The following is an 11,182-nucleotide window of genomic DNA, read 5'->3' as shown; positions in this document are numbered from 1 at the left end:
GCGAACCGCAGTCGACTACGTGGGAGTCCAGCGACATAGCCATTACGCTAACTGCTGGTTCCCCCTCACGTACTACGTTTGACGTGGGCTAAAATTTGGACGAGTTTGTGTGCAGGGGCTGGGGAAGGCTAAGAGAAGTCCTGCCGAGGCTAAACGCTGTCCCCTTACAGGCACAACTGCCCTGAGACCTGCCCAGAGATGACAAAGCCACATGGTAGTGGTGGTGGGGGGGCAAGCATGCCATCCATGTCGGCCCTCACAGGTAGCATGGCACACACAGGACCTGGGACCTTGATAAAGTGCAGATTCTGACCCTGTAGGCCAGAGCGGGCCTGAGGTTATGCATTTCGTTGTTTTGTTTTGTTTTGTTTTGTTTTGTTTTGCCATAGGGCATGTATGCTCACTGGATTGAGACAGAGGGAGGGAAAGTGAGAAATAACCCCTCAGGGCGGTGGCCATGCCACAATCACTTCCTCTCCATCCTCCTGAGATTCTGGGCACACGCGACTGGCATGATTTTCAAACCACCAGGTCCAGGATTTGAACCACAGTCAGTCATGTGGGAGTGTCCAGCACCTTAACCACCATGCCATCTGCTGGCCCTGAGCATGGAATTATTAAGTAGAGTATACTCTACTTTGCTTTTTTTTTAATGCAACATTATTTCCTTGAGACTTATCCATATTAACTTGTACAATTACTTAGTTAATTTTCAGCACTGTGAAATATTCTATGACTATTCCAAACGCTTTTAATGATCTCTTAATGGACATTATTTGATTTATTCATAGTTGGATTTTTTAATTGTTGTTTCCTTAATACTGCTAAGACCTTTCTTGTACATGTTTGTGATGCATAGATATGTGTTTCTCTGGGAAATATATTTAGTCATCGAAATGATTTTAGTCCATGGGAATATGCATCGCAAGTAAAATGCTAAAGTATTTTTAATGTGGTTGTACAACTTAAATTCTCTCTAGTAATCATGCATGACATTCCTGTCAACATTTAGAAGCAACAAGTTTTCCACTTTCCCACTACTCTGAAGTATCAGATGGTATCTCCTTATTTAAATTTCTTTTCCTAGTTACTATTTAAGCTTCTACTCATAACTTTGTGGGCCATTTGTATTTCCTCTTGTTTAAGTTACTTATTTTTGTTATTTGCCCCTGTTTCTGGTAGGTTATCTTTACTTGTTGATATGTAGATTTCCCCTATATGTCATATATAATGCCCTTTGTGGTTTTATTACTTTTTCTAAGTTTGTGGATTAGTTCTTTACTGTCTTATGATGTCTCTTCATAAAAACAGCTTCCTCTCGGGATCTTGGGCACGCACGCACACGCGCCTGGCGTGAGTTTTAAGCCACTGGGTCTGGGACGCGAACCGCAGTCGACTACGTGGGAGTCCAGCGACATAGCCATTACGCTAACTGCTGGTTCCCCCTCACGTACTACGTTTGACGTGGGCTAAAATTTGGACGAGTTTGTGTGCAGGGGCTGGGGAAGGCTAAGAGAAGTCCTGCCGAGGCTAAACGCTGTCCCCTTACAGGCACAACTGCCCTGAGACCTGCCCAGAGATGACAAAGCCACATGGTAGTGGTGGTGGGGGGGCAAGCATGCCATCCATGTCGGCCCTCACAGGTAGCATGGCACACAGAGGACCTGGGACCTTGATAAAGTGCAGATTCTGACCCTGTAGGCCAGAGCGGGCCTGAGGTTATGCATTTCGTTGTTTTGTTTTGTTTTGTTTTGTTTTGCCATAGGGCATGTATGCTCACTGGATTGAGACAGAGGGAGGGAAAGTGAGAAATAACCCCTCAGGGCGGTGGCCATGCCACAATCACTTCCTCTCCATCCTCCTGAGATTCTGGGCACACGCGACTGGCATGATTTTCAAACCACCAGGTCCAGGATTTGAACCACAGTCGGCCATGTGGGAGTTCAGCGGCTTAGCCACCATGCCACCTGCTGGCCTCCAGGTTCTGCGTTTCTAACAAGTTCCAAGAGCAGTGGAAATTACTGGTCTAGACTGAGTAGCAGGACTCTGGACCTCTCACTGCCCCTGGCCCCAGGAGAGACCAAGCACAGTGACTGCAAGATGAGAGTGGGGAGAGAAAAGAACTCAGCCTCCCTCCCCAGACACAAAACTCTAAGGCACAGGCCCAGCACGAGGAGACCAAGTTAAAGCCAGGCCGACAGGTGGGCTCTCCCGGTGTGTCTAAACGGTATGGCTGACCCGGGAGCCCGAAGCCGCCTACCTCCACAGTCTTTCTCATCAGACCAGTCCCCACAGTCGTTCTCGCGGTCACACTTCCACCTGTTGGGGATGCAGTGGCCGTTCTCACACCGGAACTGGAAGTAGCGGGAGCAGTTTGGGGCTTCCGTGGGGTTTTCTGGGGAGAGAACCACAGCCTCGGTCATTTCCCTCACACCACTGTGAGCACAGAGCTCCACCGTGAGCCTCATCAGACCGAGTCCCCGGGCCATTCATACTTCCCTGCCAGGGAAAGGCGGGGCGGCTTCACAGACCCATGGGCCAAAAATAAAATGCACCCACAAAGTTCAAGAGCCCACCTTCCCTAGCCCGACTCACGTTCCTCTGACCTCTACTCCCATACCTTGAGAATAACCTGGGTTATAATTTTGATACTTTGCCAAAGGAAAAGCCTGATTATTTATTTATTTATTTATTTTTGAGAGCTTTTTGCTACAGGGCGCGTGTGTTCGCCAGACAGACACAGAGAGACAGAAAGACAGAAAGCGAGAAATCACCCCCCCAGGGGGGATGGCCACACCGCAATCCCTTCTCCTCCATTCTCCTCTTGGGATCTTGGGTGCACATGCACACGCGCCCGGCGTGAGTTCTAAGCCACCGGGTCCAGGACGCGAACCGTGGTCGACTACGTGGGAGTCCAGCGACATAGCCATTACGCTAACTGCTGGTCCCTAGCCTGATTATTTACGATGACGCAATGATGATGATTCTATGACATGGTAGTCTATACACTGGGGAGAGGTCCACTTCTCTGTCTCCTGTCATTTTTTATCTACCTTATTCCTCATATAGAATGTGGTCTTCCCAAGTGGGGCAAGAAAAGGAAACAAAATAACACCTTCCCAATACCCCTAGGGGCAGGTTCCACTCCCAGGCTCAGTTCTCAGGGGGGATTCAAGCGCTGCAGGCACTTGCTGAGGAGGGAGAGGGGCAAGCCGTCTGCATGCACGTGTGCAGCTGGACACCCCCTGCACACCGGAGCCCCGGGACGGCAAGGTCGGGGTGAGGAGGCCGGTCTGAGCGCCCATACCGCAGTTGGCTTCGTCGGAGTAGTCGCCGCAGTCGTCCATGCCGTCGCACTTCCAGACCAGGCTGATGCACACGCCGTTCTGGCACTGGAAACCAAACTCATCGCAGGCCTTGTGGAACTCGGGGTCTTGGGCTACACGGGGACAGACAAGCACAGAGCCCAGGTTGCAGGACACAGCCCGTGCCCTCCTCCAAGGGTCTGTCTAGAAAAGGGCGTCTTGAAAGCAGGAGGCAAACCGAACCCGGTCTACCCTTCTTTGCCGAGAAATGTTTTGGGTTGAGTTTAGCCCCCTAGATTCACGTGTCTAAGTTCTAATCCCCAGTACTTCAGAAATGGGGCTATTGGGAGATAAGATCTTTAAAGAGATCATTAAAGTGAAAACGAGGCCATCAAGGTGAGCCCTCCTCAAACCCTGCCATGACTGGCCTGCCTAGAGAGGAAGTGTGGACACACGCGTGTGCGGAGGAAAGGCGTGTGCAGGCGTGGGGAGACGCCCAGCACTTGGCAAAGGAGAGCGGTGTTGGCAGAAACCCACCCTGCTGACCCCTGACCTGGGACCTCCAGCCTCCAGAACCGTGGAACAATCCAGATCTGCTGTGGAAGCCACTCAGCGTGGGACCTTGTCACAGCAGTGTGAGCACACGAATGGAAGAGTCGAGGCACACATGGCACCGCTGGAGCAAAGCCAGGGACCCAGGTACGTACAGCGGGGCTGCAGGTGCGGGGCGCGGCCTGAATAGAGCAACGCTCTCCCCTGGGCAGCTCCCACTCCAGGGTGGGGCGGCAGCAAAATAACCACAGCACGTGAAGTGGAGATTAGTGCCGAGAGTACAGCGGGCCCAGGAAGGGGCTCCGGAGTGACGGGGCGCTACTTCAGTCAGCACTGGCTGGGAGGGCCTCTCACACAAGGGGACACCGAGCCAAGACCTGAGTTCTTCCCCACCTCCCCTTTATACATAAACAGTCAGCCCTTGGACAACACGGGTTTGAACTACACAGGTCGGCTTAGATCTGGATCTTTTCAATAAATATACTGGGAAATGCAGTACCGCAAATGTATTTCTCTCCCCTGTGACTTTGTTAACAGTCCCTTTTCTCTAGCTTACTTTACCGTAAAAACATCCTATGTGACACATATATACAGAATGTGGGTTCACAGACCGTTGGCGGGGCTTCTGGTCAACCGCAGGCTCTCGGCAGTCAACTCTGTGGGGAGCCCGAGGTTGCCCGCAGCTCTCTGACCATGCGGGAGGGCACTGATGCTGGCGAACCCAGTTGTTCAAGGATCGCCTGCACCAACCAGCAGCAAGAAACACTCCTTAAGCCACCAAAGGAGTCTCCTTAGGAGAGGCGAGCTGGCCCGTGCCCTGGATGGAGGTGCACCCCAGGGTGGACACATCCCCGTGCGGGCTCCTCTGAGACCACAGTCACCTCCCCGCCTGCCCCACTCACAGCATCCGGCGAACGCCGGGTCCTCATCAGAGCCGTCGCGGCACTGGACGACGCCGTCGCACACCATGGGGCGGAACAGGCACTGCTGGCGGTTCTTGCACACGAAGTCCATGAAGCGCGTGCAGAGCGGCTCTGAGGGGTGCCGGGAGGGGAGGTCGTTAGCACCTGCGGCTGGCGGCCTGCTCCAGCCCTGGGCAAGCGCACAGAAGTGCAGCTGGAAACATGGCGAGGGCTGCCGTGTCTGGAGCCTGTGCCTGGCCGAGCCCAGGGCTGGAGCTTGGCTAAATCACATCATGATGCCCTTGACCTTCTGAGAGATTTTTACGGAGTCTGTTTCGAAGGCAAGTAGATGTGGTCGCTGCACTAAGAACTTGCAGAGAGCACACGGCAGAAGAGAGCAAACCCCAAACCGAAGCCTACGCTGTCCGACAGCGAGGCCATGACCTTAACCACCATCAATGTGATACAGGCTGGGGACCAGCAGATGGCGGAATGGTTATGTCACTGGACTCCCACGTAACTGACCACAGTTCAAGTCCCAGACACAGTGGTTGAAAACTCATGCTGGACGCATGTGTCATGTGTGCCCAAAATCCCAAGAGGAGAATGGAGGAGAGAAGGGAGGGGACTGAAGCATGGTCATCTCCCAGGAGTGATTTCTTACTTTCTGTCACTCTGTCTCTCCAATGAGCGCACACAGCCTATAGAAAAAAAATTCTTTAAAAAAAATATGATACGGGTTCTCTAACACAGGGTTGGTAAACCCCTCCTGTAAGGGTGTATGAACTAAACCATGTCCCCCCAAAATGCATATGCTGAAGCCCTAATCCCCAATCTGACTGCTTCTGGAAACAGAACCATTAAGAAGGTAATTTAGAGGCCAGCAGGTGACGTGGTGGTAAGGTACTGGACTCCCCACATGGCCAAACATGGTTCAAGTCCCAGACCTGGTGGCTTGAAAATCACACCAGGTACATGTGCATGCATGCCCAAAATGCCAAGAGGAGAATGGAGGAGAAGGGTTTGCAGCATGGCCATCCCCCAGGGGGGTGATTTCTCACTTTCCCTCTTACTACCTTTCTATCTCTCTCCAGTGAGTGCATGTGCCCTGGGCAGGGGGGAGACTAGGAAAAATTAAAATTAAAAAAATAAATAACTCTCTCCGGTGACTGCAGTGTGTCCCTAAAGACAAGCACAACTGACCCAAGACAACCATGTTGGGTCTAAGAAAACTGGAGAGGAAGAGGGTGACCTTGCCTGAAGTGCTTGCTAAGTGATAACCAGTGACTAATAAACCTAGTCAAGGAAGAGAACTGTCAACTGAAAAATCTCATTGTGGGCCAGGCAGTGGCACAGCGGGACCCACAAGGGAAAGGTCCTGGGTTCACATCCTGGGACCTCCCTAAACACAGCAGGTTCCTTCCTGTGTGCATGTGATCCTGGTCAGCCGGGCCCTGGAGGGGATCCTGGTGTGCGGGCCTGTCTCTCACTTTCATGGAAAGAAATAGATAAAAATGAACTTCAAGTTGAAAGAACCTGGTCAGTTCACAGAACAGATGGCAGCTAAACACCGACCTGCATGGAGGGATGAACTAATCATGCAAGTGCCCCGCTCCCCTCCTCCCTGCTCTCCTTGACCTCACCCAAGTCTCCCCACCACAATTAGGTTCTGAGAGGCTGGACAAGCACTTGCCGTCAGCTCAGTTAACAGCTAAGCGCAATCAGGCACTGGGAAAATGCAGGTCATGAGCTGGGAGGTGCGCTCCCCTCACCAGCGCGAGGGCCGTGGTGCTTCCCGGGGCAGGCCGACTCACCGCAGTGCTGCTCGTCCGAGCCGTCCGAGCAGTCGTGCAGCCCGTCGCAGTGCTTGCTGGAGGGGATGCAGGTGCCGTTCGGGCAGCGGAACCCATTGCACTTCTTCTCTGAAATTGAGTTCAGTGACAGAGAGGAATGACCGAGAGGACACACGCAAGCATTCGCATCCGCTGTCGGCGAGGCAGTCATTTCTACCACCCTTAGGGAGGGCCTTGGGCAACAGCCAGAAAAATGACAACTACACACACCGTGACCCAGCAACGCCACCGGAAGAGATGTATTGTTTTGTGTTTTTTTGTTTTTGCCGTAGGGTGTGTGCACTCGCCAGAGAAAGGCAGAGAGACAGTGAGAGGGAAAGTGAAATATCACCCCCCAGGGGGATGGTCATGCCACAGTCCCTTCTCCAGTCTCCTCCTGGGATTCTGGGCACACACACACAGCGTGAGCCTCACACTGCTGGGTCTGAGACTCCAGCTGCAGTTCACCATGTGGGAGTCCAGCGTCCCAAACAACCTGCCATCTGCTGGCCCCTGAACTGTATTTTTTTTTAGAAGAGAAAAAAGTTTCAGTGAATAGAAAAAAGGACATGAATCCTGATTATAAATTACTCTTTCTTTCAAGTTCTTTAAATTGCTCATCATCTCCATTCTTTGGGATTACTATAGCGAAGCCCTCCTGGAGAAAGTCTGTCCGGAAATGTTAAGAGCTTGAGGGGTTTTACATGGCTGTTTCGTGTGGCTCCGTTTCAGGGGAAATGAAACTAGAGTTTGTGACGTTTGGCCCAGAGTTTCTGCGCTGGGCAGGCCTCACTCTGAGTAGAGAGTTAGAACTAGACGTTAGACAAAGAATCTGCTCGAGAACCAGCCCAAGGCCTGGTGCTGAGGAAGCTGGACCTTACACAGCCAACCACATTCAAACTGGTTCAAATCCCAACCCCGGTGACTTCAGAAACACACTGGGCATATTGCATGCACCAAACCTTGACAGAATGGAGAAAAGAAGAAGGGACCACCCCACACATGGAGGTGTTCTCTCCCTCTCCATCTCTCTGTCTCTATGTCTCTCTGGCAAGCAGACACACTCTCTGATAATTAAATATAAGAAAATCTGTTGTAACAGGCCAGTCACAGTCTTTGTCAATCGAGCTCTTGGTAGAATACGTAGTTTGATGAAAACTGGGACCAGCAGGTGGCATAATAGTTACGTGGCTGGGCTCCCACGTAGTTAGTTGACCATGGCTTGAGTCCTGGACCCTGTGACTTAAAAACTCACACTGGGTGCATGTACATGTGTGCTCACAATCCCGAGAAGAAGGGATTACAGTGTGGCCATCCCTGGTGGGGAGGAGGGTGACTTCTCGCTTTCTGTCTGTCTGTCTCTCTGGCGAGTGCACTTGGCCTATAGCAAAAATCTCTTTAAAAAAAGGACATGGTGGCACCCACCCTACGGCATAAATAAAGAAACAAACAAACAAACAGAAACATGCAGCTTCATGAAAATTAAGATAAAGCAAAAAAAAAAAAATCTTAATCTTGTAAAAAGTTACCAGTCCTAGGAAATTACTCAAGAACAAAGCGGAGAGAACAGATGAGTGCCACAACTTAGGGAAATGTTAATGTCACTAGGTTGAAAAAGTGAAAAAATACAACAGACAAAAGAGGTACAGAGTAAAACTATTTGACCATAAATACACTCATTAATATAAACAAATGAAAAGATACAATGTAACACCAAGGAGAGGCTTGCAGAAACACACAATGAAGGGGACTTCAAAAAGCCCTGTTTGTGGAAAACCAAACTAAAGTACTCATGTATTTTGGTGCAAAAATTATTTTGAAATCCATATATAGTTTTTTCATAAAATGCCCTCTCCATTAATTTTTAAAGTATCTGCTTATTATTGGCAAAGGCATTTGGGTCTAACCCCTTGTAAATGAAATCTGGAAACATTTTAAGAGAATCATGAAAACTGACCAGAACCTTTAATCCATTAATTCTCTATTGAAGAGCATTCCCAGGTATTCCCAGGAAATACCTCGAATCACAAACAAGCCTTCATCTCCAAGGACATATATAGCAGTAAACTGAAAATTCTCAAAAGGGGGCCAGCTGCTGGTGTAGTGGTCACATCCCTGGACTCCCACATGGCCAACCACGGTTCAGACCCAGATCGGTGGCCTTGAAACTCACGCCTGGCGCGTGTGCGCGCATGCCCAAGATCCCAGGAGGAGAATGGAGGAGAAGGGATTGTGGCACGGCCATCCTCGCTGGGGGTGATTTCTCACTTTCCCTCTCACTGTCTCCCCTCTGCTCCCATCCTGACAAGTGCTCATGCCCTAAGGCAAAAACCTCTAAAAATAGAAAATACTCAAATGCCCACCAGCAAGCTACTGAGTAAATGAGGGTGTAGTTAAGGTATGGTGAATAGGCATCTTCCATAGCAACGCTAACTACAGGAAAATACAGACATGTGGACATCTCTGTTCGCTATTATAGTGTGGAAAGTGGAGAGGTGTAAGGTCACACAGACGCCAGCTACGATCCAAACATCTGGAATGTTTGACAGAAGGGAAGGACAGAGAACCTGCAAAAGACCTGGGATAAAATAAGGCATTTTATGCCCTTAGTGTGTGTGTGAGGACCAGGCCACGTAACACACCCGCTACATCACAGGGCAACACAGCACAGAACGCAGGGGCTGGTGTGGCTGTCAAAGTGGAAACGTGGCTCAGGAACAGAAGTCATCTCCTGGCCCGTCTGCTACTCCCTTCCCTGAGCAGCAGACACTGGGGGAGACCGAGCAGGAGCCGAAGCGGGTGCATTTACCACAGTTGACAGGGTCCTCGTCAGAGCCATCCTGGCAGTCCGTGTCGCCGTCGCACGCCCACCGCTGGGGGATGCAGTGGCCATTGCGGCACTGGAAGTTGGAGGCCTCGCAGGTGTGATAGATGGCTGTCAGGAAAGGAGAAGAGACACAGTCACAGCCCGCTCCACGCCAGGGCCCACAGGGTGGACTGAAAATGAGGCCCGTATACACCCCGCAGTGAGGTATGGACTGCCGGGCCCACGAGTTTTCCTCCACAGGAACCAGGTAGCCCTGAGGGGAGGGCGGCTTCCTCTGGAGGCAACGACTGGGCGGTACAGGTTTAGGAACTTTGCATCAGCCATCACTACCGTGCAAAGACCCTTGCGTTCCACAAGGACCCTGGAGGTGCAGTGTTCCTCCCTCACTGGTGAGAAAGGGGCTTGGAGAGGGGAAGAAACTTAGAGACGATGCTTAGCCATTGTGAATACTGCTGCAATAAACACGGGAAGTGGATGAACAGGGAAGATTTACTACTAGGCAAAGCAAGCCAGACTATGAATGACTGGCATTGTATGTCCCCACTTAATACATACTGAATGTCGGGACCTGCAGAAGGCGTATTGGTTACGTCGCTGGTCTCTCACAAAGTCAACCACGATTGAGTCCCAGACCCGGCAGCTTAAAAATCACACTGGGCGTGTGTGTGTGTGTGTGTGTGTGTGTGTGTGTGCGTGCCGTGTGTGTGTGTGTGTGTGTGTGTGTGTGTGTGCATGCCCAAGATCCTGAGAGAATGGAGAAGAAGGGATTTCAGCGTGGCCATCCGCCTGGGGGGTGATTTCTCACTTTCTGTCTCTCTTTCTGGTGAGTGTACATGCCCTAAAACAAACAAAAAAAATCTCTCTTAAAAATCTCTCTCTTAAAAAAAAAAACTACACACACACACACACACACACACACACACACACACAATGTCTGCACTCTATGGCAGAAATTGAAAGGAGAACAATGGTGGGTACTAGAGACAGTGCAGGAGGAGGTGGGAAATGAGGACTGAGAGGGAGGGAATCGGGAAAAAATAAAATAAAACACTTAAACACAGAAATGGAAAATTATCTGTTGATAATGGGTACAGTAATAGCTTTGAACAGACTAATTATACAGCGTATTCGGGTTGGGGGAAAAACATGAACATGGTTATATTATTTATACCAGCCTAACTAATATGGGTTTGATGTAAATATGAACATTAAATTTGAAGTTTCAATGATAAAAAGCAAGAAACTATATAGATGATGACACAATCACACCGGGCTGTCGAAGCCGAAAGCCCACACCGTTTCTCCCTACTGCGCCACTGGATCCTCTCACAGAGACCCTCCACATCCAGGCCCTGGGCAGGAAGGAGAGGGGTCGTGTATGGAGGAGACTGAATTTCAGACCCGATCTAGCCACCGTCCGGAGGTCTCGATGCCAACATGCTGATTTCTAAGGGCTCCTCTAAGTGCTGAAAGGCCATAACTTCCTAATTCTTAAGAACACCCAGCTTCTGGGGCCAGCAGGTGGCGTGGTGGTTAGGGTGCTAGACTCCCACGTGGCCGATGACGGTTTGAGACCCAGATCTGGCGGCTTTCTCTCTCTTTGTCTCTCTCACTCTGTCCCTCTCTGGTCAAATTAAAATATATTTAAAAAATGAAATAAAGTTCAATAAAATAATTCTTTTAAAAAAAAATAGAAACTACCCAGCTTCAAAGGTGAAAAATTCCAGGCCTAAATAACATAAAATACTCATCTGAAATCACAAA

The 11,182-nt window shown here is 50.2% G+C and overlaps 1 protein-coding gene across 3 annotated transcripts in view; it reads right to left on the bottom strand.

The window, feature by feature from the left end:
• SORL1 (sortilin related receptor 1) overlaps positions 1–11,182 on the bottom strand; it is a 226,472-nt gene that overhangs the window by 44,433 nt on the left and 170,857 nt on the right. For all 3 annotated transcript variants that reach the window (XM_006148800.3, XM_027771985.1, XM_027771986.1), the window contains exons 26-30: positions 9,401–9,526; positions 6,574–6,681; positions 4,760–4,891; positions 3,308–3,439; positions 2,261–2,395 (exon numbers count right to left, since the gene is read on the bottom strand). In XM_006148800.3, the coding sequence (XP_006148862.1) occupies positions 2,261–2,395; positions 3,308–3,439; positions 4,760–4,891; positions 6,574–6,681; positions 9,401–9,526 (633 nt within the window). The remainder of the gene's footprint in view (positions 1–2,260; positions 2,396–3,307; positions 3,440–4,759; positions 4,892–6,573; positions 6,682–9,400; positions 9,527–11,182) is intronic.

Source organism: Tupaia chinensis, unplaced genomic scaffold (genome assembly GCF_000334495.1).
Source record: "Tupaia chinensis unplaced genomic scaffold, TupChi_1.0 Scaffold000247_1, whole genome shotgun sequence".
NCBI classification, from domain to species: domain Eukaryota; kingdom Metazoa; phylum Chordata; class Mammalia; order Scandentia; family Tupaiidae; genus Tupaia; species Tupaia belangeri.
The sequence above is the reverse complement of the archived record's forward strand: the minus strand, read 5'-3'. Positions and strand labels throughout refer to the sequence as shown.